Genomic DNA, 27,158 nt, shown 5'->3' with positions numbered 1-27,158 from the left:
GAAGGCGAGGACGTGGACTCTGAGCTCCACCTCGCCTGGAGGAGGAGACACAACACACACTCCAGAATCATCTCTCCATTCATGCTGCATCTGCATTCATGTATATTATTATTATTATCATTATTATTGTTATTATTATTATGATTATTATAATTGTTATTGTTATTGTTATTGTTATTGTTATTAATATTATGTTGTGTGTTTTATTCATGTTTCCAGGTCATCAGCGACCCCGCTCTCCGCTTTGGGCGAACTGTCCCTTTAAGTGAAGGTGACTCACCGCTGTACTTCTGGGACAGCAGCGTGTCGAGGTCCAGCTCCAGCGCGGCGCCGCCGGCTCGTCCCGTGCCGGGCCGGCAGAAGTCCCGCGCCCGGCGGTGGGCGGGGTCCAGCGGCTGGGCGGAGCTCCAGGGCGTGGAGTGCAGCTCCAGGAGGTCAGAGGTCAAACCCTGCCGCACCAGCAGGACGCGGAAGTCCCACACAGCAGCTGAGGACAGAAAGTCAGACCACGACGTCGCCGTGCGTCACGTCCGACACCCACGTTCATCAGGATGAAAGAAGTTTGAGTTCAGGTGATTAAAGAGTTTTTAACGTCGAGTCAGACATAAAACACAAACACACGTGTAAATAAAGCCAAACAGACATCAGAGCGAAGGCGACCCGACCGCACGGCTGCACACAAAACCCCCCTCATTTTGATTTTCAAAGCCGATAACAGAGCCATAATTAAAATACCTGCAAAAGTAAAATAAAGAATTACTAAGACCTTCTTACACAAGTAAGAAAGAGACTAAAAGGAAAAAAGAAGAAAAAGCAGGAAGAAATTCCTATAAAAAATGTAACATAAAACAACTTAAAAATATTAAGAAATATGTAAAAATCAACACTATAAATAAAAAATATTTTAAAATCGAGGAAAGAGAATTCATCAATAAACAAATAAAAATTCATGCATCTTCTTGGGCCAAAGTAGCAATTTTTGAATTCTTTTTGAAATAAATAAAAATAAAAGGAATTTCATTTGGGTTTCAGGGGATTAAAGTCTCATTATTAGAATAATAGTAATAATTATTAGAATAATATTCTCCATGATCTGAATTAAATCACATAAACCGGATAAATGTGCAGCTTTGAAAAGATAAAACACGTTCAGTCACACGGGTTTATTAACTTCCAAAATGTGTGTGTGTGTGTGTGTGTGTGTGTGTACCTCTGTTCCTGCTGAAGCGAGGCAGCCAGTCCAGAGCAGCTCCCCACAGCACCAGCGCCCCCTGCTGGCCGTCCGGCTGCTCCACAGTCAGGACGGCTTTCTGCACGAGGGCCGACCTGGAGCCAGACTCCGCCTCCTCGCGCCACACTGACACACACACACACACACACACACACACACAGACACATACAGAATACACACACATGCACATGAAAGGATGTACCTGAACACACTTATGAATGCACAAATGACACACACACACACACACACACACACACACTATTTAAATGTAATTTCCAATATTTTAACGATCTCAGGTGTATTCTACACACACACACACGACTGTTGCTCATGAGTTTTTCCTTATTTTTTGTGGTTTATTGTATAAAAATATGACAACAGCGTCTAAAATGGACTTCAAGCTACAATGAAATTAGTGAAAATAGTCAAAAATCACAAATATTAAAAATATTAAAACACACTGAAAAATCTGAACCAGCTGCTTCTGACACGATGGGATTTTTTTAAATCCATAAAAACGATGGTTTTTCAGTAAAATGTAGATTAATCTGTTTCTGCTAATCTTCCTGTTTTAACTGGTTTTACTTTTTAGTTTTGTGAACAATTTCATCCTCAACAAATTTTAAACGGATGACTTTCTGCTAATTGTCAAAGGAACGCTCTTTTTTCAGCAGAGTCGATCAAAACGTTTTGCCAAAAATGTAGAAATGCTTTTTAAATGTTGCAGGAGGAAGAGCTTTGTCAGTGACAAAGAGAAGAAAAAGGAAGAAGAGTAAAGGCGCTGCAGAAAATCAGGCCAATCAGTCAGATCAGTTATGTATTAGAAGCCATATCTCTGCACTTCTGTTTTTTTTATTCTGTTTGTCTTCTATTTTTTCCACACTATTCTATATTATGTTTTGGTTCTACTCATTTGTACTTACCCTCTATTTATTTGTACTTTTTGTATATTGTTGTATATTGTATATAGGTTGTTCATTGTATATAGGAATGTCATATATTCTTTCTATTTTATCTTTATTTTTATTTTATTTTATTTTTTTTTATTATTATTATCGTTATTATTATTATTATTTTTATTTTTTATTTTTATTTTTTACTTGCACAGTGCTGGAGTTGTTGCAATTACATTTCACTGCTGCTGTACCTGTACATTCATGCATGTGAAGAATAAATCTTGAATCTTGGAATTTATTTATCATGGATATAAATGTGCATTATCAGGAAATTTGGTCGTCTGTCTTTGAATGTTTTTTTTTTTTTAATAAAAATGTGCTGCCTGCAGGTACCAACACTGTAGAGAAACATCTGGCATCCTGTTGGAGAATTATAATGTTGTTCACATGTAAAAGATGTAAAGAGAGTGAAAGTGTGTGTGCACAGGAAGGTCACACACTCACACACACACACACACACACACACACACACACACACACACCTACCTGCGCTCCTGTGTGTGTGTGTGACGCGCAGCAGGCAGTGCACCAGCGTGTCGGCCCGCAGTGACCTCAGGGGGGCGTAAGGGAGGCGGCTCGGGTTCTGGGCGGGGCGGGGCGGCAGGGAGACCAGCAGGGGGCGCCGCGCCCGCAGGAACGCACACAGGGAGCGGAGCGAGCGACCATTAACCTGCTGAGGAACTGGAGAGAGAGAGAGAGAGAGAGAGGCCGCAGTGCCTTTGAGCAAAACAGTCGCTCTGGAGGAGAGCAAGAAGTTCAGTTTTTACTGCTGATGCAAAACGTTTAACGAGTTTCAGGCTGTGAGGAGTCGCATGATTTTAAATTTTTATTTGCACATTTTCTTTCCTGTGAACATTTTACCTCCTTATTTTACATTTTATTTCTTTTACTTGTTGTTGTTGTTGTTTTTCTCTCTGATTTTAAATTTCCTCTCATGTCCGATGGGAAGCAGCTGGAGTGACTGTTGTGTGTGAAATACACCGCACAAATACACTCGTCTGATCTGAGTCACCTTGAAAATACAGTGTTGCAAAGTACCACAAAATGTACCACAGGGTGTACTGCACATTCCTACATACTACTGCAAAATGTACTACATACTACCACACAGCATACTGCACATTACCACCACCAATTACAAACCAAGTACTGCAAACTGACACAGAGTATCACAAATGTACCACAAAGCATATAACTATGTACCACATAGAACCACACGGCGAACTGCTAAGTACTACATATTTCTGGTATTTTGGGGTGTTTTGTAGTACTTTGTGGTCCTTGGGGATTTTAATGGTATATTTTGTGGTAGTTTGTGGAACTTTGGTATACTTTACTGTAGTTTTTAGTTCTTTGTGGTGATTTCTGTTTCGTTGTGGTGGTCGGTTGTAGTTTGTGAATATGTAGTGTGCTATGTGGTAGTTTGTGGTACTTTTTATTATTTTGTAGTACCTTAGAAGCTCTGTGTGGTAGTTTTTTGTGCTTTTTTTCTTTCACTGGTTGACTACGGCGCCACAGGTGGTGGCAGTGATCTGTTTCAGATGGACTACAGCGCCACCCTGTGGACAGGTGGTTAATAACAGCGCTACCTGGTGGACAGGTGGTGGCAGTGATCTGTCCCAGGTTGAGCAGTCTGCTGCTGTAGGTGGACTGCAGCAGCGTCTCACCTCTCCACTTGTCCTGGTTCACCTGCAGGCCTGAACACAGAGAAACAACCACATGAACACCTGGAGACAGAACCAGTCAGACCGAAAAACCATGACCTCTGCACCTCTGCACCTGTGCACCTGTGCACCTGTGCACCTGTGCACCTTTGCACATGCAAAAGCACCGTCTGCAGACACATTTCAAGCAAATGACGGCAGGAGGGAACAGGCTGACGAACTGAGGCACATTTGCAGACCAGATCCTCTGGATTTTTGAGTTAGTGAATCATGAATTCCAGGTAATGAGTTTTACCTGGAATCACTCTATTTTCAGAGCTGCTGTGAGGTTTAATTTTTTCACTTAATGAATTTAGAGGAAAATCAGAGAGTTAAGCAGATGATCAGACTAAACAAGACTCTAAATGATGGTTGGTTAATGCAAAGTTGACTATTTTACTAATCCTAATCCTAATCTCACACTGCTGATCCTCCACCTGTGATGAGCAGGATGTCTCCGGGGTAGACGGTCAAGGCCCAGAACGCCGCCTGCCGCCACAGCACCACCTTCATCTCGACGCCTGATTGGTCCGTCACGATGATGGACGCCAGAGGGACGAAGGTGCCCGCCGACGCCCCCGACTTCACCTGTAATCGATCGGAAAAATCAGTCAGTCAAACAGCCAGCCAATCACATCCTCAGCACTGTTTTTACAGGATGTTTCAGACAGCAAATTCAAAGAAGAATTTCCGATTAAAAAGATAAACAAACCCTAAAACAAAAACAAAATATTACTTGAGTATTACAATTCGTTTTTTTTAAGATTTTTTAAATGACTTTGTAAATTACTACATCGATTTAAAGTAATGATGTTAGTTAGACTGTTTGGCTAAATTTTGGCAAGGAGAAAAACTGTCATGTCTGTTTCCAGCAGGGTCCCTTGATTTGATTTGATTTGATTTATTTATGGATAGAGTTTAAACAAATCCAAAGGATGACATGTAAAAGTGCATGCACTTATTTCCTTGACCTCTGACCTCCAGCTGTGTGAATGAAAATGGGTTCTCTCCCCTTTGCAGACACGCCCACCTTCTGCTAATCCCATGCAGTTTGGGCCCCAAAGCCTGCAGTCCACATGTGTTCTTGTGGCCTGTTGTAAAATGGTGTGTGTGTGCAGACTGGGGCCTAAACAGTCTTGGAGCTGCATCAGTTGGCTTTGACTGGAAAGCTGAGACTCTTGTGGATTCAATGAGCCACATTTGATTCCTGTGTGATGATGTTGGCCCCCATAGCAGCCATTTCACTGCAGGCAGAGACTTTTGTCAAACTGGACGTCGCTGGAGAAAATGACCTCTAGTGACCTCTAGGAGAATCACAGCCTCATGAAACAAAAATCGTAATAACTTGCTGTATTGAATCCCAATACTTATAGAATTGCAATACAAATCAAATTGGCACCCAAGTGATCGAATTAAATTGGGAGATAAACACATCATCCTGCCTCAAATATTTTCTCAGAAATCATATTATTTCCTGGAGTCCTTCCCACAACATTTACACTGTAATCTGTGTTTCAGAGCTTGTTTTTGTTTCACCAAATTTCATGAGAGGATGTAAGACCACAGCACCGACCTTGATCTCCTTCAGGTGGCAGGGGTGGACCACCGCCACCAAGACCGAGTAGCGCAACCCCGCCTCCACGCAGCGGACCAGAGGAGTGGTCGGACCTTGCAGCCCGATGTTCGCGCAGGTCGGCGGCGGTGGCGGCGGAGACGCTTCGGTCCTCGTTAGACTCTCAGAGATTCGAGGTCTCTTGTGGTCAGGGGATTTGGAGGCGGAGCTCTGGGCGGTCTGGGACTCCCTCTGTTCAACGCCACCCGGCTCCTGGGAACACAGCACCCCGTCTGGGGTCGCCTCCAGGACGACCCCGCCTTCCTCCAGCCTCTGGGACAGGAGGGGTTCACTGAAAAGCTCCATGGACCCTGACTGGGTGACCCTGGGCGACTGGGTGGGTGTTACAGGGCTGAAGAGTTCTGGGGTGCTGGAGGAGTCGGACGGTGATGCTGGGGTGTGTTTGGGTGGGGTCTGAGGAGGAGGAGGGGTCGGGGTGTGTTTGGGTGGGGTCTGAGGAGGAGGAGGGGTCGGGGTGTGTTTGGGTGGGGTCTGAGGAGGTGTGGCTTTCTCAGGGCTGCTTCCCGATTGGACGCCACACCTGCCTCTCAGGATTAAGGCCTGACTGAGGGTCCATGTGCTGAGATACTGAGTTTGGATGGACAGCTCTGGGTCTGGCTCTGGTTCTCGGCCTGGTTCTTGGCCTGGTTCTGGGTCTGGTTCTGGGTCTGGTTGGCCTGCAGGGAAGCAGCTGTCCAGATAGTCATGAATGGAGGCTGAACACTGATCTTCAGGACAGGATCCTCTATATCTGTCAGAATCAAAAGCCTGGCCTGGAAAAGACAGGATCAATTCATTTATTAAGCCAACTGAAAACCAAACACAATATTTGCTTTATAATGATACAAAACAAAGAACAACACAGAAAATCTTTTGTGAAGCTGCAATCAGCAACTATTTGACTTTTTCATTTTTGATAAATGACTAAAATGATTAGTCTACTATAAACAAATAGAATTCAATTAATTATTTTGTTGCTCAAGATCTTATTAGAACTGGTTCTAATGAATCTCATCAAAGAGCTGCTAAAAATAATTCCATTAATCTGGTTTCAGTGGGAAGTTCCAGTTTCTCATGTTTCAAAAGCTCTTCTATCGTGATAACAATAAAAATCTGTGACAAAACGCTAAATACTAAATACTAAATCTTATGGAAGATTCTGGCGTGAAGCCAGTTAAACAGAGAAAATATCAGCCTATCATATCGGTTATCGGCTGTTTTAAGTTTAAAAAAAAAAAATTGGTATTGGCCTTTAAAAGCCCATGCTGGTGGTTCCCTGAACGCCTCACCGGCCTTGGGCTTCAGCTCTCCTCCCTGCCAGCAGAGCTCCAGGCTGCTCCACCCACCAGGGGGCCGCTCCTCATCCTCTGCCCCAGCTGCAGACAGCGACGCCGGGACGGTGGCAGGAGCAGGAGCGCCCAGGAACACATGGACCTTCGGCTTGTCCGTCATGCGGTCTGCTCCTGCAGGTGAGGTGTGACCGACGGTCTCCTCGGGCAGGGAGGCGGGAGGTGGAGCTCCTGTGGGTGAGGAGAGCAGAAACACTGAGCTTGGTGAGGCTGGTTCCTGCTTCTCCACACCGTGTAGGTGAGAAACTGTGAATCCCTATAAATTATCGATATCAATGCCATTATCACTTCTTCTTATCGATACAATTCTTCATCAATTCTCTTATCAATTCTAAGTATGTTATTATGTCCCTGGGAAAGACAGGGGGTGGTGACGTGGGTGTCCCATACAATATCCCATACATGACTCATCTCCTGCAGCCCTCCCGTTTTGTCTTTTCTCCTGGGAATCTCCCGTAATTTACAAGCCCCAACTTTGTTTGTTAATAGTGATGAGAAACGTACAATAACAAAGGTTTTATTTTGAAAGCTCAGACCGGAAGCCGCCGCAGCTTCATTAGTTTAACAGCAGCTGAAACACACAGCAAAATGTTTTAAACTGTAAATTATACAACACGTAGATCCAACCGAGCAATCTGATTGGTCAATCAGACGTTTAGAATGTGCTCAAATGAGAAACTGAGCATGGCTAGCCGTGCTCAAATGAAAAATACCTCATCACTGAAAATATTACTCTGCCTATATCTTATTGCACGGGTCTGTGTGGTTTCCATGGCAACAAGAAACGTTTCACTGAAACCCACATCAAAAGCCACTGTCAACTTTGTTCGCCTGCATAATGGACCGTTTCATTGTCAATTTTGATTTATCTGGCGATCTAAGTTTGGATAAATGGCTGAACGAGGAAGACAAGACAGAAGAGAAAAAGGAGAGATACGCGAGAGTGACGAGTGAAGAGCTGGATCAGCTGGAGAGGTCAGGAAATGAAGCCGGTACGGCCCGGTCAACGTCTTGGGCCGTCAAATGTCTACAAGACTACCTGACAAACACCGGGCAAACAGCTGATTTCTCACCTGTAAGGAAAGAAGAGCTAAACAAGATCCTCCGTGAATTTTATGGAGCTTTAATTTCTATAATAAAGAGAATGAAATGCCTCAGCGGATTCAGCACCATGGACAGTACCTGCTGAGGCAGATTCAGCACCACGGACAGTACCCGCTGAGGCGGATTCAGCACCACGGACAGTACCTGCTGAGGCAGATTCAGCACCACGGACAGTACCTGCTGAGGCAGATTCAGCACCACGGACAGTACCTGTAGGATTTTCCACGGAGATGTGAGGCTGTAACTTTGCTCGTTATTAATGTGTTAATGTTATCAGTTATTAATTAGCCTATTAACCGTTACTAATTTGTTTAGTCTTTATGAGTTTCCTAGGCCTTTGATTTAATTAATTTATCAATTTGTTTGCATCTGTACATTGAAATGAACATTTAATAAATCAACACATCTGTGAAAACTGTCGTCTTTATTTCAGAGGTAAATTGATGACAGCCTGAAAAGGTGATTCTAAAACTCTGTTCAGCCTTAATGTGACTGCTTACTTTTGTTAATTTTGCTGCTTAGCCACATTAATCGGAGCTGACGTTAAATTGGAGTGACACACCCCCAGCTGAAATAAAACATCTGCCGGTGACTTTATGAAAAGACAGATGTTTGTTGTGGCCGACACTGGAAAGCAGTAGCCTGTATTTAAATATAACTGTTAATATAAGTTGGTTGTAGATAAAAATCAGCTGTGCTGCTGAGTCGTTGTCACGGCAACTGTTAGATTAAAAATGACTGAGAAGTCGGCAGGAGTATAACTATCAGTCCATGAAAAAAATAGCTACTTTTTTCCAGCAAATATTCTAGTTCCAACATGACTGAGCAGCAGAGCAGTTTTGTGTTGCTGTGTGTGGTATTTATTCAGTTTTGGGAAATCATGATGTCTAGAAAACATGATAAGCCCAAGTTAGCTGGCTGACAAGGACTAGTTACCGTCAGATCTCATGTGTTTCCACTGAAACGGAGAGAATACGAGCAAAAAACTTTGATATTTTGAGAGCGAAATGCCCACAGTATGAATACATTTTGATTATACATTTTATTTTGTTGGTAATAGTTGTATAATCGCATTATTACACTCGAAGGTGTAATAATTATCTTTCTCAACCTATGAGTTGACTGTGCATTTTACAAATTCCCTGTCAATATTTTATACCTGTACCCTATATTTGTGTAAAAATTCAATAAAAATATCTTTGAGAAAAAAAAAAACAAAAACTAGTGAAATTTAAGAGTCACTGGTATTGGCCTTTAAAAAACCCATGCTGGTGGTTCCCTGAATGCCTCACCGGCCTTGGGCTTCAGCTCTCCTCCCTGCCAGCAGAGCTCCAGGCTGCTCCACCCACCAGGGGGCCACTCCTCATCCTCTGCCCCAGCTGCAGACAGCGACGCTGGGACGGTGGCAGGAGGAGGAGCGCCCAGGAACACGTGGATCTTCGGTTTGTCCGTCATGCGGTCTGCTCCTGCAGGTGAGGTGTGATGGACAGTCTCCGCGGGAGGTGGAGCTCCTGTGGGTGAGGAGAGCAGAAACACTGAGCTTGGTGAGGCTGGTTATCTTTAATGCAGATTTAAAGTAAAGTGCACCTCCAGTCGCCTGTTACACAACCATGACTCAGCAGTGAGGTTAGCAGTGGAAGGTCGGTGTGTTAGTGGATGGAGCGGTGAGTCAGCAGCTCTGCACAGCTGGAAGTGATAAAGCAGGTCAGTCCATCTGTCAGCCTGATGGATGTTCTGCGTTCCTCCACACAGAAAAAAAAAAAAGTTTAACCAGAAACTCCCCAAAACTGACCAACCAGGCGTCAGCTGAGGTGGGAGTTGGCAGCACACTGGGCAGTGAAAATAATAATAGTACTATTAATAATACTTTCTTTATATTGCACCTTTCATACAGGGGTGTAATTCAAGGTGCATTACAAAAAAATGTAAAAACAAAAGAATAAAATGAAAAGTGCAAATCCTGTGCGATAAAAAACGAGTAATCAACTGAAAAACAAAGAGAGGCAGCAAAAGAACAAATGTCATAAGATATATATTTCAATCACTTCTTAAAACCCATTTTTATAGATTTGCCTTTATGCGATGTTGTCTTTGTCTTTTTTCATTTATTTATTGCTTTAATTCTTGTAGTTGTAATATTACTTAAGAAATCAATTTAGATGGAGATGAAAACAAAGGACATAGAAACGTAAAAAATGTAACAAGAAAATAATAAAACAAAAGAAGTGTTGACAGTTAGTTAGAATCGATGGTGAAATAAATCAGTTTTCAGTTGAGTTTCTTTAAAAATGCTCACAGAGCTCACTGCAGCTCTTACAGCCGTGGGGAGGAGACGAGTTAAAAAAACATCTTCGCTGATGATTCTCTTGTTTATGTGACAGTTTGTATTTTAAAAAGCAGCAGCAGAGGATCTGAGAGGCCATGAAGGATTATAAAACCACAGAGAATCAGTGTTGCAGGCCAGAACCAAACCATGAAGAGCCTGGAAACCAGCAGAGGAAGTTTGAAATCAGTCCTGACAGACACCGGGAGCTCAGCTGAACCCCGGGCGACGTCTTGGACTCACTACAGCACAGGCTGATTATTTTAGGAATCATGCATAACTGATACTTTATTTTATTTAACTTTTTTTTTTGTTTTTAAATCTCATGTTCCCCCTGCAGTACTCCAACATACACCTAGGGCAACGCGCACCCCCATTTGAGAACCACTGCATTAAGCTCTAATTGTACTGACTTTTCTTACAGTGGATCATGAATTGAATTGTATCGGGACGTCCCAACGGAGTTTCTCTTTAATGCCACTTTAAACTCCTCCCTCACACACTGTAACTGTATGTGTGTGTGTGTGTGTGTGTGTGTGTGTGTATGTGCGCGCACAGGACAGTGTGAGGTTCAGCGCCCATCACATTGACTGTGACCCAGGTTTTTCAGTTTCGGCAGGTTACTGTGTGTCCGTCCACCTGCTGCGTTCAGTCAGCAGCAGCGACTGACAGCAGCAACATGGGAGCACCGACGTGATCGGCTGCACGTCGCCCCCCGCCGGCGGGGCCTCCCGGGGCCCCGGCCCCCGCAGGGGCTCCGCTACAAACTACTGAGCAGCCTATTGGAGCAGCTGCACTGTGGAGCGCTCTGCCCGGCGAAACCTGATCTGCCAGCTCACTGTCCTCCTTTTAAAGTACCTCCACACACACACACACACACACACACACACACACACACACACACACACACACACACACACACACACACCTTTATATGAGCAGCCTGGGAGAGAGGAGAGCCCAGTTTAGTTTCACTAAACCCTAAACTGTGGAGGAAGTCCCTGCATTGAAAATTTTAGAGAAAAAAATAATACTAACATTTTATTTTAATAATAAATAATATAAAAGGTTACAACCAATCAGTTTAAGCTCAAGACAGAATAAAATAGAACAGCAGCAGCAATATTTTGGGTAAAGCAGTCTGGCAAAAGATAAGGTTCATTATCATTATTGTTATTGTTATTGTTATTGTTGGCATTGTTATGGTTATTCTTGTATATTTGACTTAATGATTTCTTGTATTTTTGCGTTTCGCTCTCTACTTGAATGATAAAAATTACAAAATTAAATCTGGAAAAAAAATCTGAGCTCTTTAGGTGTGAGGAGGCGCGTTCGTGAGGCGCGCTCCCGACGCGGTGTGCGAGGAGCCAGCGCGCGTGCTGGGAGAGCTGTCAAGCGCGCCAAACCGGAAGCAGGGCGGCTTCCCTTTACAAAATAAAAACGTTAGCCAAAACAGGCAGGTGCTGCTGAGCCGCCCGGGCCTGCAGGCGGACCTGACCGACCCCACCCGCCTTCAGGGTGCAGCCGTGACCCAGAGTAACCCCGGCAGGCTGAGCCGCGTCACGTCGTACAGCGAAAGAATGAAACGCTAAAACACGCCAGTCGATGGGTGCTTTTATTTTGAAGGTTGTAACCTGAATCACCGTGTTGGGACGCTGTTAGCCCTGACAGCTAGCTTAAAAAAAAAAAAATCACAAAAATGTGCCAAAAAGCTAAAAATACACAGACCCGAGGCGACGCTTCGCCGCATGGCTCCTGTTTTCCGTTCACTTTGTCTTTTCTTATGAAGCTGCCCGCCTGTTCCGGCTCCCTGCGCCACTTCAGCCGGATGAACACAGTTTATGTGCCGCTTTGACTCACTTCCCTGTCGTTAGCTTGTTTTTGGTTTGTAAATCACATTTAATCATGAACAAATAAGATAATACTGTTTGAAAATGCATGAAACGTGGAGTCATTAAAGCGTAAAGTAGCCCAACAAGAGAAATGTCGCAAAACAAAACGTACCTGACAAAATGAAAAAAAGAGATTAAAAAAATAAATGAACGCGTGTGTATGACAGTAAACTGACGTAAAGACACTGAAACATCAGTCACATTAACTCTTTTGATCGCTTTTTGTTCTGAGGAGGAAATCAGCCGTGACCTCGTGTTCCGTTTCCTTCCTGAACAAACAAACCGAGGCTTTTTCTCTCGTTTGTGGAAAAGTTTGTCCGCACACACACACACGTGCGTGCACGAGCGAGCACGCGCCACGTGCGTGCACAGCCGGCTGTTTAAACAGGAAGGGGTGGCACGGAGGAGGAGCCGCTGCCTCTTTCCAAGTTTTTTGTTTTGCCCGGCCCAGCGCCTCGTCTTCCCCGCACTTCCACCAACACTAACCTGGTAAACACCTCTGCCCCGACGCGTCAACCAAACGCCACCAAAAACCCCTAAAATGTACCGGTACCTCGGCGAGCTGCTCACCCGGGGAGCGGGCAGCGTCCTGGCCTCGGGCTGCGCCGAGTCGGCGCTCCCGGCTTCCGCGTCGCTGCTGCGGCACCGCGGCTACAGCCAGGCCGTGGACCGGGACGATGACCCCAACTTCTTCAACATGGTGGAGGGCTTCTTCGACCGGGGGTCCGCTATCGTGGAGGATCAGCTGGTGGAGGACCTGAGGAACCGGGAGACCCCCGAGCAGAAGAGGCACCGGGTCCGCGGCATCCTGAAGATCATCAAGCCGTGCAACCACGTCCTGAGCGTCTGCTTCCCCATCAAGAGGGACAACGGAGAGTGGGAGGTGATAGAGGGATACCGGGCTCAGCACAGCCAGCACAGGACGCCCTGCAAGGGAGGTGAGACCCGAGCACCGCACCGCTATTACAGCAACATCATAAGAGTATTATAGACCTGGGCATGGGGAGACTGTGGAAATATTACAGGAACTCTGCGGGAGTTTTGGAAAGAAACCAGGAAGTTGACAGCTATTGCACTCAGGAGTATAACTTCAGGAATATTATAGGAATGTTGTACTGGGACACGGACATGGGACTTATATAGTAATAGTCAAAAGTGTAGGATTTAGGAATATAATAATAGTAGTATTAGTGGACCTTTATTTGTCTCTGGGGGCGATTGATGCTGCCGCAGTAAACAACACAGAGTGAGACACGGAATGAAAACCACACATCAACAAACATATCAACACTTTAAGTACAAAAATAAAAATAGTATTGTAAAGGAATGCTATAATGGAGTTTAGGCATAATGCACATAATGCTCATACAGAGTGCACATACTTTTTCCCTAGTCATCTCTATGGCCCTTATTTTTTATATTATTTCTTTTTATATTTCTTATAATTTAATTCTTCTCTTGAGACTTTGAGCATCCGTAACCGACCCAGTTTCCCTGCGGGGATCAGTGCTTCTGATTCTGATGGAAGTGGCCTGTATCATAGGGGTGTTGTAATGGGACTGGGACCCTGCAAGACCCACAGCAGCATAAATATTTCTAACATACTACAGGAACCCTTTTGGAAACTGAAGTAGTAGTAGTAGCAGGTGATGCAGGGGCACAGCCTGCATGGGACGTCCTGCAAAGAACGTGAGACTGTAACCCAGAAGCAGCAGGAATACTACAGCGGCTAAACGTCACGGGGAGAGAGGGAGTGTAAGGTCACATTAAACTCGCTGTGGCAAACACACCGACGCAGTCCTCGTCCCTGCAGGAGTAAGACAGCGACACTGAAGGAGGTAAAATGTCACAGTGCACACTAAGTTCACTGTAAACTGGATACCGTGCACTGCAGATCCACTGCAAGGCCCAGTGGGACCGTCCTGTTGAGAGTAAGAGTCTCTGACCTCATGGGAGTGTTAGAAATAGGGCTGCAAAGGGGCGGAAAATTTCTGGTAAATATATTCCAAGTTGGAAACTTTCCATGGGAATAAATGGGAAAGCTCCTATTCAAAATGATGTGTGTGTGTGTGTGTGTGTGTGCGTGTGTGTGTGTGTGTGATGGAGGAATGCACGGCGCAGGCAAGAACTTCAACTGAGTTTGCATTGAATCTGGTTGTTTTAACTGAGGTTATACTGCAAGATGTTTTTTTTTTTAACTACATTTAAGTTCCCTGTTATAGGCTAACCTGCAGTTTTGCAAATTTCCAGTTTATTCCCCTTGGTTCCCTTTCATTCCCATGTATACCTGCTAATTTCCATTTATTCCCATTAATTTCCAACTTTGAAAATTCCCAGAATTTCTAACTAGCTACCCTAGTTAGAAAAGACCACGGAGGGCTGTAAGGTCTTCACCACTGAAAATGAATCTCTATAGGAATAATTTAATATGTGTGTGTGTGTGTGTGTGTGTGTGTGTGTGTGTGTGTGTGGGAGGATGGTGGTGCAGCTCGGGACGTCCCGCCAAGCTACTAGAAGTGTGAAATACACAACGTCTGCTTTATGAATGATTTCCAGCTGTGCACGACACACACACACACACACACACACACACACACACACACACACTGGGACTAGCTGGTTAACTTTAGCTTCCAGGTTTGGAGTGTAATTTCCTGGTGTGTGTGTTGAGTGTGTTGGTGAAGCTGATCAGGCCTGCTTATTGATGGCAAAACATTTTTATTGATTTACTGCTGAAGTGTTTTTCACAATGAGAGCTAATAAAAACAGGCTTAGTGTGAGCTCTGCTTTGCTCTGCTTTGCTCTGCTCTGCTTTGCTTTGCTTTGGTCTGGTCTGCTTTGGTCTGGTCTGCTTTGGTCTGGTCTGGTTTGGTCTGGTCTGGTTAGTTTGGTTTGGTTAGTTTGGTTTGGTTAGTTTGGTTTGGTTAGTTTTGGTCTGGATGTGCAGTTTTCGGGTAGAAACCCGCCCCTCTGACCTTTTCATTGTTTGAATTCCAGTCATAATGTGGCAGCAGTTTGTTTTCGGGCCCGGTGCCTCTCACCCAGACTCTGCTGCAGATGTGGCTCAGGAGGGCGTGTCGGTGTCGGTGTCGGGGCGGCGGGGGTGCCGCGGGGATTCGGCGTTTTTCATCTTCATTCAGATTTTTGGCTCTGTTCACTCCAAACACTCACACTGACAACAAGGAGAGGAAGTTTAACAGGTTGCACCTTTAATCAGGCCTGTAACGGTTCAGTTTGGTTTGGTTTGTACATCAGGGAGAAAAAACATGACCATCTCTAATGCTCTCTGCACTTTCTCTGATTGCCAAAAATCTATATATTTTTTTCAGAGATTTGGGATGACAATATCAACTTAAGAAATATTCTTTCAAAGGCAAAAGTTTACTCAGGCGATTGAAAACAAACAGAAAAATGCTTTCAGTTTATTCATTAACTCGTCAGCTCGGTGTGTGGACAGATGCGGCAGGTGTGTGTGTGTGTGTGTGTGTGTGTGTGTGTGTCTGCACTGTGTAGGGTGTGCACTGGGCGGTTTGTGTTTTATGGTTCAGTTTTACAGCCGTAAATGGGTTGTAGAAAGTTAATTAGATGATATTCCTCTGAGTGTGTTCTGTATAAAGTCGATTGGTGGGTTAGGAGCAAAAACGTCCCGGCGGCATCAGGCCGGCCAGATTCTGCCACAGGAGGCCCTTCGTTAAAACCCTCATGCAGGTTTGTGATTTATTCTCCAGCCGCCTGTTTCATTAGTGAAAATTAATGAATGGTTTTTGGCGCAGAAGCTCTGGATGGCGCGGTTAATTTTGTTTTCATGGTCCGTGGTATTCTGGAAAGTCAGCGGTGTGTCACAGGTTTTAATTTGTTCATTATCAGGATGAAGTTGAACCGAATAAAAGAATATTTGAACTCGAGCAGCGGCGCATGAACGAGCAGAATAAATCCAATAAATCCAAACTCAAAGCAGCGATGCAACACAAACACAGCAGCTTCGACTGCAGTGCACTGACCTCTGACCCCTGACCCCTGACCCTTGACCCCACCAGGCAGCGCTCTGTGTGTGTGTGTGTGTCCACCAAGCGCACATGAGCGCTCTGTCCTCAGGGCTGCTCCAGGAACAGTTTGGCGCCGGCTCATTAAATAAAAGTTTAACAAACGAAATTTAAATTTAATACATTTGTTTTTGTGTAAAATCACCGAGAGAAACAGTTTTTGCTGCGTCTGGAAAGTTAATTAATCAGTTAGTTCACCCACAGCAATTTATTTCCATCAGTTAATTAATTCAATTTAAATTCTAATCCCCAGTCAGTGTCTGAGTGCAGCTTCACTGAGTTTCTCTCTTCCTGATGGAAACCTGCTGCTTTAGCTTCACCTTGTCACTTCATTTTTACTCTTTAGCCTCTTTGACACATTTAATCTCCTGCTGATTTTCACTGCTAGTCGTTTCACTGGTTGTCATTTGTCTTTACTGAGTCTTTCTCTGAGTAGGAGCCTTTCATTTCTTCATTTTACTGTGAAGCGCTTTGTGTTTATTATAACATTAATACTTTTTGAAGTGGCTGCTGATCAGACTGAGGAAGCGATCGGATGACATCAGCTATGGCTCCAATCACCTCTCATCAGACTTGGGATTTATTTTTCACACTATACACTAAATCATCATCATCATCATCATCATCATCATCATCATCATCATCATCGACCTCAGTCCTTGGCTTAATTCTCAGGACAACACTGAGGGAAAGATCCTCCTTTATAACATTAGAACCAGACGACTTGACGTATAAAACAACAAACTGGAAGGAGCAAACATAATCAATGATCAGCTGATTAATGTGAGATAACTGCTGATCAATCAGAATGAAAACATTTATCAGCTTTAACAGGATGTGAAGTGCAGACCAGGCCATGTGACGCGTTCCTGCCCTGCTGTGTGTGTCTGTGTGTGTGTGTGTGTGTGTGTGTGTGTGTGTGTGTGTTTCCTCCCAGGTGAGGAATGCTGTTGGGACAGTCGGCAGGGTGTGTGTTGTGTGCGTGTGTGTGTGTGTGTGTGTGTGTGTGTGTGTGTGTGTCTGATTGAGGGAAGTTGCTTCTCTTCGCTCGCTCTTGCCGTGCAGACTTGTCCTTGTTTTGTTGTCATGGCAACGCAGCATTCAGACTCCACCGCAAGAGTGTTTTTTTTTCCTGCCGCTGCGTGTTTCAGTGAAACACACACACTCACACACACACACACACACACACACACACACACACACACACACACACACAGACAGACAGACACACACACACACACACACACACACTCACACACACACACACACACACACACACACACACACACAGACAGACACACACACACACACATCCTCTCTCTCTCTCTATTTGAATGTAATTTCAATCCCCCAGCTGAAACAGCAGCACACACTGGAGAAGCAGTTGGTATTAGTTGTTGTACCAGTGCTGTCAGTGGTAGTGTCAGTAGTATTAGTCGCAGTACCAGTAGTATTAGTGGTAGTGTCAGTAGTGTCAGTGGTGTTAGTAGTATCAGTAGTGGTGTCAGTGGTGTGTCAGTGGTAGTGTCAGTGGTGGTGTCAGTCATAATAGTGGGGTGTCAGTGGTGTCAGTGGTAGTACCAGTAGTATTAGTCACAGTGTCAGTAGTGTCGGTGGTGTCAGTAGTGTCAGTGGTAGTGCAGTCAGTGGTGTCAGTCGTAGTAGTGGGGTGTCAGTGGTAGTGTCAGTGGTGTCAGTGGCAGTGGTAGTGTCAGTGGTGTCAGTGGCAGTGGTAGTGTCAGTAGTGGGGTGTCAGTGGTGGTGTCAGTAGTGTCAGTGGTGTCAGTGGTAGTGGTAGTGTCAGTAGTATCAGTGTCAGTGGTGGTGTCAGTAGTGTCAGTGTCAGTAGTGTCAGTGGTAGTAGTAGTGGTGTCAGTAGTGGTGTCAGTGGTGTGGTAGTGCAGTCAGTGGTGTGTCAGTGGTAGTGCAGTCAGTGGTGTGTCAGTGGTAGTGCAGTCAGTGGTGTCAGTGCAGTCAGTGGTGTCAGTGGTAGTGCAGTCAGTGGTGTCAGTAGTGTCAGTGGTAGTGGTGTCAGTGGTGTGTCAGTGGTAGTGCAGTCAGTGATGTGTCGGTAGTGAAGTCAGTGGTGTCAGTGCAGTCAGTGGTGTGTCAGTGGTAGTGCAGTCAGTGGTGTCAGTGGTGTGTCAGTGGTAGTGCAGTCAGTGGTGTCAGTAGTGTCAGTGGTAGTGGTGTCAGTGGTGTGTCAGTGGTAGTGCAGTCAGTGGTGTCAGTAGTGTCAGTGGTAGTGCAGTCAGTGATGTGTCAGTGGTGTCAGTAGTGGTGTCAGTGGTAGTGCAGTCAGTAGTGTCAGTGGTGTGTCAGTGGTAGTGAAGTCAGTAGTGTCAGTGGTAGTGCAGTCAGTGGTAGTGAAGTCAGTGGTAGTGTCAGTAGTGTCAGTGGTAGTGCAGTCAGTGGTGTCAGTGGTGTCAGTAGTGGTGTCAGTGGTGTCAGTGGTAGTGCAGTCAGTGATGTGTCAGTGGTGTCAGTAGTGTCAGTGGTGTGTCAGTGGTAGTGAAGTCAGTAGTCAGTAGTGTCAGTGGTAGTGCAGTCAGTGGTAGTGTCAGTAGTGTCAGTGGTGTCAGTGGTAGTGCAGTCAGCGGCGGTGCAGCCAGACTCTGGTTTCCTCTCCTGATGAGGAGCAGAGCAGCAGAGGAACCAGAGGGGCGAGTCGCTGTTTCAGGGGGACAGACAGGACCGTGACACCAGCAGCAGGCCGGCTCAGAGCCCGTCTGCGACGAGCCTTGCCGCTCTCCATTAATCCCCGTTGTATCGAACTTGGTTGCAGTTCCACCGTAATTCCACTGGGGGTGATCGCGGGCGAGTGCAGAATGAATGGGGCTCTATGGAGCTAAACGGCTAAATTTGTCTCTTCCACCTGTTTATGGTTGAAAAATCGCAAATCCTGTTGTAGTTTCTGAAAGTCCAGTATGGATTATAGGTTAAAAGTGAAATTAGCGAGAACTTATATCCTTTCAGTTTCCTACAGTTTGGGCTGTTGTTGGCCATAACACACTAGCATATGCTAATGATTGCTGATTGGTCAGTGAGGGACTTGCGGCTGTTTACGACAAGGGATCCCACCTGATGGCACCTGAAGACCAAGAGAAACGGGAAACCCCACTCTTAAGGAGGACTTTTCCATCAGAGTTGATATTTGTGTATACAGAGAATGTCTAATACAGCACAGACGGCTCTCTCGAGTGTCTCCGTCTGCTCTGTGGAGACGGGCTCTGGAAATCGCCGTAAAGCAGCACCTCTCAATGTGTGACGTCATCACACTTTTTGAACGGCTTTTTAGAACAGATAGGTGAACTTAAAAAATCCAATATTCAGCTGAGTGTATTTTTTTAGCCCCCCCCCTTTTTGAAAACAGTATTCAAATTACTTGACAAAAAACTATTTCCAGAGAAAAGTGGATTTTTAGGGGTGTAGCCCCATAGACTCCCATTCATTCTGCACTCGCCCACGAGCGCCCTCACATGGACAGAGACGTGTTTCTGAGACCCGGAAGTCAGACGAGAGTGACACCTCTCCCTGTATTAGAGATTCTCTGGCCGGCTGACGAACCTGAACGTCCCCATGTCCGACCAGCCGGGGGAGGAATTTACACAAACACCGAGCCACTCTGCCTGCCTGTCTGCCTGTCGCTCTGCCTGTCGCTCTGTCTGTCGCTCTGCCTGCCTGTCTGTCGCTCTGCCTGTCACTCTGTCTGTCGCTCTGCCTGTCTGTCTGTCACTCTGTCTGCCTGTCGCTCTGCCTGTCGCTCTGTCGGTGCCTTCAGGTTCTGCAGGAAAAATTTTCCATCAGAGTCGAACAAGGTCACCATCGTTATTATTATGTTTTTTTTAATGAGCCTTTATTTCATCCAAGGATATTTAACTGTTTTCCACCCCGCCCTCAAACACACACACACACACACACACACACACACACACAAACCGAGAGCCGCCCAGTAAAACCACAGCAGCTTGGATTTGAACCAGCAACCTTATGAGATTTGGGTTTCTGGTTGTATTTATTTGAGCTGGATTATTCATTCAAACCATCAGTTGAATAATGGATTAGTCAGCAAATATCAGATTAATCTCCAGCTGGTTTGTTAATCTGTTGATCATTTTGAGTCAGATTGTCTGACTCGATTGACTGATTGTCTGATTGTGACAGAAAACTAAACGTCTTCAAACAAAACCTCTGACGACACTTTGGGCTTCTGGGAAACTGACCAACATTTTTCAGCGTTTGACTTTTTATGGACCAGTCAGCAAATCGATCGACAGATTAATCGATAATGAAAATATTTGTCAGCAGCAGCTTCTGTTCTCCTTTTCCCCGTTCATAGCCTTTTTTGCTTTTTCTTTTTTTTGTAATTTGCTCGTGACCTGTCTTCCCTGCTTTCTGCAGAAATCCAGTGAAATGTCTCGGGTTTCAAAGGGTTAAACTGTTTTTCCATGTCATTCCTGATTGGACTGATGTGGCACATGGAGCTCAGATTAAAGCAGAGAAGAAGAAGAGGCTGTTCTCGTCCTTCAGTGTCAGATCAGACGCCGCCGCCCTCTGCTCTCTCTAGTTAAAGGACCATTCCACTGATTTTGAATGTCTGCTCCGTTCACTGCAACTTCCCAACTCACAGTTTCCACCGTCAACATTTAAGAATTCAAAAAACAAAAATGGCAATAAATCTCAATGCTGTCGTGGTTCTATTGAATCAGGAGATAAACATATCGTCCCGGCGCTAATGAATATATTTTGCTAAAAAAAAAAAAGTCCCAGTAGGTTGTGGTGGGTTAGGATTTTGCCGTCTGGGCCGTGTCGCCTGAATCAAACGTCACAGCATCAGCAGCAGGTTGGAGAGGATTTTGTCTTAAACCCCGACAGGAAAGTCCGTTCATTCTCACGACTCCACGCCGCTGCTCTCGTGGTTTCACTTCCTCTTTAAGTGTCATTTTTAAATATTATGATTCTGCTTTTATTGAGCCTCGGTTCAAAGTTGTGATTTCTTGCTTATCAGGTTTGTTTTTTTCTGCTTTTTCATTTCCCTAAACGTCTGTCTTGTTTTATTGCCTCTTCACTTCCTCATTCCTAAAGTGCTTTGTAAGTTCCACGTGAAAAGTGCTGCATAAACGATAATATCATAGTTATTGTTGAGTTATTATGGAGTTGGTCTGCAGGTAACCGAAAACCTGTTTCTCTCAGTTTCTGCGGACTTGAGGAGGCCAACGTTGTGTTTTACTCTAAGAAACTCCCTGTGGAGTAAATTAAAACCAGTTGCTGCTAAACGTCAGACACATGGATTTGTTTTTCCAAAATGAACATTACAGTTCTGTATTTTTAAAACGCCTTGATGTGATGCTTTGTTTTTTTTTTTTTTTTTTTGTAAAAGACAAAGTGGCAGTTTCAGGCGCCAGACTCACTAAACATCCAGAAAAAACAACATTTCCTCTTAAATCCTGCATTTTATCTGAACGTCAACCCTCATTGAAAGTCACTGCATTTTCTACATCCAGCCGCTGTTATTATTCTGTTTTTTTTTGAAGAAGAAGAAGAAGAAGAACACTTAAAGTTGCAAATAAGGGGCACATCGTATATCATATCACTGTCCACATACTTGGCATAAATATCCAGGTTTCTGTAGGCCTACTTCACATCTAAACAAAACTAAAAAAGACAAAGTAAATCTGTGTGTGTCCTGCTGAAATCTGTAAGAGCACACACACCGTCCTGCCTGTTTCACAGCAGCAGGCGCTGGGATCTGCATGGAAAGTGGAAAAAAAAAAGTGGAAATATTTCAGTGTGAGGGGCTCATTTCCCTGATGACTGCAGTTTAAACTCGACTTGATTCACCGAAAACAACACAAAATGGTTGCAGCTGCAGAGAGGGCTGCTGGGAGGAACAGAGAGAGAGAGAGAGAGAGAGAGAGAGAGAGAGAGAGAGAGAGAGAGAAATTAAGAAAACCAGAGAGGCGAGGAAAAACCAGAGGAGAGCGATGAGTCATTCATGACACAGCCTCCATCTTTTATTGCTTTTTTTCCGCAGCTCTTGGTTTTGCATTTGTTTGCAGAGAAAAGGTCAGTTAAAGGGAAAAATGAATGTGTCGTTAGTTTTTGTCTTTTGTTTTTGATACTTTATTATCATCAGGAAATGGAAAAGACAAGACAAAAGAAAAGACAGGATCAGAAAGAAAAGTAGAGAGTGGGGGAAGTAGTGACTGAAGACGAGGAAAGAGGAAGAAGAGAGAGAGGAGAGAGAGGAGAGAAAGGAGAGAAAGAGCTGGAGGAGTGAAGCCGTGTTAGCTGGCTCTCCACTGTGGGGCCAGACGTGCCCAGGCCAGTGCATCACATCACCTGCACTGACCACCTTCCTCTGAATCATAGAAAAATGATTACGTTTTAAGAGAAATGCCACAAAATTACCACAAAAATGTGTAAAAAAGTGAACTTTGTTAAGAGGGTGAAATACGACATTTCAAAATAAAAGCATGCACACAGTCCCCTGTATTTCAAAAGTTCAAAGTTGAGGTGTGTTCAGGTGTGTTCAAAATGCTTCACAAACAGGATAAACAAGATAAATATTGACACAATTGAATAATGTGTGTGTGTGTGTGTGTGTGTGTGTGTGTGTGTGCTCCAGGTATCCGGTACAGTACAGAAGTGTCTGTAGATGAGGTGAAAGCTCTGGCCTCGCTGATGACCTACAAGTGTGCTGTCGTCGGTGAGTGGTCCACACACACACACACTCTATACACACTATACACACTATATACACTGCACACACACACACACACACACACACACTGGTCACTGGCCCCTTTCATTTCTTCTTTTCAATTTACATAGGAATTTATTGTTATTCATAATGTTATTCTTATGATTGTTATTTTCCTACTTCTTTATTTACCAGTCTATATTTATATTTACTGAAGCACAGCAGGATGAGACTCTTACACACCTGTGAACCTGCCGAGTCGTGTTGTTTGCATCCTGCTGAGTCACCTGAAGTGTCTCTGCTGTCGTTTGTCGTGTTTAAATAAAGTTTCAACGTGTTTCAGACGTGCCGTTTGGTGGAGCCAAAGCTGGAGTGAAGATCAACCCGAGGAAATATTCGGTAAGTCTGAGCCTCAAGCCCAGTTTAGTGACATCAACACGGGGGGGTGGGGCTGTTAGACAGGACTGCTCCACCCACCTGGCACGGCAGGTGTGTTGAACCCGGAGCTGAGCAGGTCTCTGTGACGCCTGAGGGGAGACAGGATCACTGCAGCTCAACAAGTGAAGACCAGTTTGTCAACACAAACAAAGCCTCAGCCGCTGCAGGCGTCTTCATGTCATCATCGCTTCACCACGGCCACGCCCACTTTGCACAATCAGGGACCGCAGCCCGACGTGCTAATTAGAACACAAACAGGCCCTTTAGCTCTGCAGCTGCGTGCACTCCGCCCTTGTTTTGCATCTGATGGAAAGTTAAATGTTGCCTCTGTGCCAGTCGCAGCAGGACAGGAGCCGCACGGCGTCTTCAGGTGACGGACTCCGAGTCACCGGGCTCCGTCCTCCACCCAGAGCTAAAACTGACCCGGGTGGAGGCTCCACTCCGCTGTCTTTATAGTTCCTCAGCAGCTCAGGTGTCATTTCGCCGTCCAGCGGCCACGTTGTGGAAGCAGCAAAGTGTCTCGTGTCCACCTGTCCTCGTCACGCCCTGAGAGCACCTGCACCGTGCTAATAATTCAGTTCTCAGGTAAATCAAAAAGTGATTTTCTCCTTTAAACCTGTGGAGCACACCTGGCACGACGACGCCTTCTCCTCCTCCTCTCCTTGTCCCTCGCTGTAACGCGGGTCACCTTTCGCAGCCTCGCAGTTTCGCGGATTTTTTTTAGTGCAACTTTGCATGTTTTTTTTTTTTATACAGCGCATTGTGTTCTGTGTCCTGATTGGCTAAGGGACTGTAGACCATTGTCAGTCAGTCTCCTCCGTGCCGTGTCTCCTGTACAGTACAGAATGCCTTCATTCTATAATACTGGACTTATTTTTCTACAAAGGTTTGAACTTTGAGAGTTTAAACAAGAGAGAAAAGTGAGAAAATGTTAATGCCTGTCTGAGAAAAGTGTATAAAGTGTGTAGTGAGGGGTTTTACAGCCTTAAAACATCTAGAATAATTGTAAAAAATAAAGCTGACTACTTCGCGGATTTCGCCTATTGCGGGTTATTTTTAGAACGTAACTCCCGCGATAAACGAGGGACCGCTGTATATATATATGTGCAGTCAGCGGGAAACATGAATCGGTTCTTCCTGACCAGCTTCTACAAACACGAGCGCTCGTAACGTTCTCAGACGTCACATGACGGCCCCGTGGCTGATCATGATCATGTGACGTCGGCTCGGTTCGTCTGGAGATCAAACGGCGACGTTTTGAAGAGAGAGAGAGACAGTTTGGCACAAAATGACCACATCAGCTGATAAAGATCACAAAGGTTTTAGTCTTCACTCAGTAAACTGTGAGCAGCTCAGCTGACACACACACACACACGCACACACGCACACACACACACACACACACACACACACACACACACACACGCACGCACACACACACACACACACACACACACTGTGCTATTTAGAGATTTAGGCTTGCCAGGAGGAAAATGCTGAGCCATCAGCTGGCAGATTCACTGTCAGTGTCTCTCTCTCTCTCTCTCTCTCTCTCTCTCTCTCTCTCTCTCTCTCTCTCTCTCTCTCTCTCTCTCTCTCCACAACCTGATGACTCAATAACTTTCCTCTCACTTCGTCTCTCAGCATTGAATTTTACTCTCGTTTTTTTGTTTTCTTGCTCTTTACCTTTGTATGCTCTCTCTCTCTCCCCCTCTCTCTCCCCCTCTCTCTCTCACACACACACACACACACACGCACACACACGGCGTGTTATTTGTAGCTCTGCCTCGCCTGCTGATCTCTGATCTGACTTCCAGGAGTTTGATTATATTTAGACAAACGGCAAATATCAGGGAGAGGTGTCAGAGAGGTGTGTGTGTGTGTGTGTGTGTGTGTGTGTGTGTGTGTGTGTGTGTGTGTCTGTCTGGACTTTTCTAAGTTCAGGACAGGATTTGGGACGACACGCTTCCAATTCACCTATAGATCTTTTTTTTTTTTTTTTTTAACTTGAGCTCTCTGTTTGGCTGTTAGAGGAACAAACACATTAACCATTAACCTCAAACCTTCACAATGATAATAACAATAATAATAAACTTTATTTAGCTTTGATGTGCGACTTGAAGGTTCCTCAGCCTCATAACACAACAGACCACATTACAGCCGGAGCCAATAGGCTTACTGATCAATATTGGTATTGATCAGTTACTGGGATTTCCAGCCTTTAAAACTTTGTGTTGGACCTTAAACACTCCAAGCTGTGTGTTTCAGATCCACACCATGAGCCAGGCTAACGACTCCCATAGACTTCAAGTCTTTATGCTAAGCTAACAGGAAATGCTACCTGTAGGAGCTGAAGCGCTGGAAGAAAGAAAAGGGGATTTTACCCAAAATATTGGAGTGTTCCTTTAAATTATGAGGGAGGTGCCCCTGAGCAAGGCACTGAACCTGTCTGCTGTCTGAGCTGCTGCCAGAGGGTGTGTGTGTGTGTGTGTGTGTGTGTGTGTGTGTGTGTGTTGAGTTTCCCTGGAGCAATAAAGGTTTAATAAATTAATTTCCTTCTGTGTTTCCAGGACAACGAGTTGGAGAAAATCACCAGGAGGTTCACCATCGAGCTCGCCAAGAAAGGCTTCATCGGTGGGCGGACGACCTCGGGCACAGCACACACACACACACACACACACACACACACACCGTCCAGACATTTAGTTAAAAAAAAAAAAAAAGACAGGTTCTCATTGTAACAATAATGGAAGAATTTAGGAATTTCTTTTTATTTTGCTTTGCTTCTCTCCTCCATGTCAGTAAAGCCAAAATATCACATCATATGTTTCATATTTATTTGACAATAATGTCGCTGTGTGCGCTCTGGTGTTTTTAAAGGGACAGTTCGGCCGCTTTTCTAAACTGGTGTTTGACTTCCTGTCCAGGTCCCGGGATCGACGTTCCCGCTCCCGACATGAGCACCGGAGAGAGGGAGATGTCCTGGATCGCCGACACCTACGCCACCACCATGGGACACCATGTGAGTTTCAGCCCAGTCTGCTTTGGTTAGATTAATAACACATTCACACTGAGCAGGTGACCTTAAAATGAATGAATGAGAGTCACAAAGAACTCTGAAAATGTCCCGGACGAGCCTCAAGAAAGAGCTCTGAGAATATTTAATCTCAGAGCTCTGAGACAAAATGACAGTTCTGAGATTAAAGTCACAACTTTTCTCTTGGACTTCTGACTTTAATCCCAGAATTTCTGTGTCCTCGAGTCCTCCTCCATGGCACGTAATCTGTAGAAAGCTGCTTGAAATTTAAAGGCGGACTGCGCAGGATTTGGTCTTGTGGTTAGTAAACACGACAGTCCAGCCGCTCCCAGGCCGGCCTGGCGTTTTGATGTTTTTGAGGGTAAAAAATAGAGATTGTTAAATTTTATCAAGCTTTTCTAAAAACGGACATAGAAAGTTTCAGGAATAAAGCATTAAACCCTCCGGTCGGCCCTCAGCGGTGAGAAGGCAGGCCGCAGAGTTTCTCGCTGTGTTCTCGCTGCAGCAGCTTCTTATCTGGCTGATAACAGAGTCATAACCTCAAAACACCAAACACTTTATTATCTTATCATCTGTGTACAGGAGCCTGTGTTTAACAGATTGGCAGAGTGTTTAATCTGAAAAATCAAACTGATGGCGTGGAGGTCTTGAAAGGTGCACAGTCTGACATAAAGCAAACATCCAGTCCTGCGCTGCATAATTATACTTTTATATGGTTGTAGAAAGACGTTTTTGAACTGTTTTTGATTATTTTAATCTGTTAGGCG

At 44.9% G+C, this 27,158-nt stretch overlaps 2 protein-coding genes across 2 annotated transcripts in view; one reads left to right on the top strand and one right to left on the bottom strand.

The window, feature by feature from the left end:
* Positions 1 to 12,103, bottom strand: part of LOC115372349 (uncharacterized) — a 45,755-nt gene extending 33,652 nt beyond the window's left edge. Inside the window, exons 1-10 of the mRNA XM_030070156.1 lie at positions 12,007 to 12,103; positions 9,248 to 9,466; positions 6,792 to 7,022; positions 5,464 to 6,275; positions 4,328 to 4,478; positions 3,777 to 3,884; positions 2,674 to 2,868; positions 1,211 to 1,357; positions 281 to 487; positions 1 to 35 (exon numbers count right to left, since the gene is read on the bottom strand). The exon at positions 1 to 35 is cut by the window's left edge and continues 206 nt beyond it. Of these exons, the coding sequence (XP_029926016.1) occupies positions 1 to 35; positions 281 to 487; positions 1,211 to 1,357; positions 2,674 to 2,868; positions 3,777 to 3,884; positions 4,328 to 4,478; positions 5,464 to 6,275; positions 6,792 to 7,022; positions 9,248 to 9,466; positions 12,007 to 12,028 (2,127 nt within the window). The 5' untranslated portion in view covers positions 12,029 to 12,103. The remainder of the gene's footprint in view (positions 36 to 280; positions 488 to 1,210; positions 1,358 to 2,673; positions 2,869 to 3,776; positions 3,885 to 4,327; positions 4,479 to 5,463; positions 6,276 to 6,791; positions 7,023 to 9,247; positions 9,467 to 12,006) is intronic.
* A 119-nt stretch (positions 12,104 to 12,222) lies between these two features.
* Positions 12,223 to 27,158, top strand: part of LOC115373032 (glutamate dehydrogenase, mitochondrial-like) — a 29,597-nt gene continuing 14,661 nt past the window's right edge. Inside the window, exons 1-5 of the mRNA XM_030071256.1 lie at positions 12,223 to 13,108; positions 22,842 to 22,922; positions 23,260 to 23,315; positions 25,925 to 25,988; positions 26,282 to 26,376. Of these exons, the coding sequence (XP_029927116.1) occupies positions 12,712 to 13,108; positions 22,842 to 22,922; positions 23,260 to 23,315; positions 25,925 to 25,988; positions 26,282 to 26,376 (693 nt within the window). The 5' untranslated portion in view covers positions 12,223 to 12,711. The remainder of the gene's footprint in view (positions 13,109 to 22,841; positions 22,923 to 23,259; positions 23,316 to 25,924; positions 25,989 to 26,281; positions 26,377 to 27,158) is intronic.

This window comes from Myripristis murdjan, chromosome 15 (genome assembly GCF_902150065.1).
Source record: "Myripristis murdjan chromosome 15, fMyrMur1.1, whole genome shotgun sequence".
In the NCBI taxonomy this organism is placed as follows: domain Eukaryota; kingdom Metazoa; phylum Chordata; class Actinopteri; order Holocentriformes; family Holocentridae; genus Myripristis; species Myripristis murdjan.
Note: the sequence above shows the minus strand (reverse complement) of the source record. Positions and strands in the feature narration are given on the sequence as shown.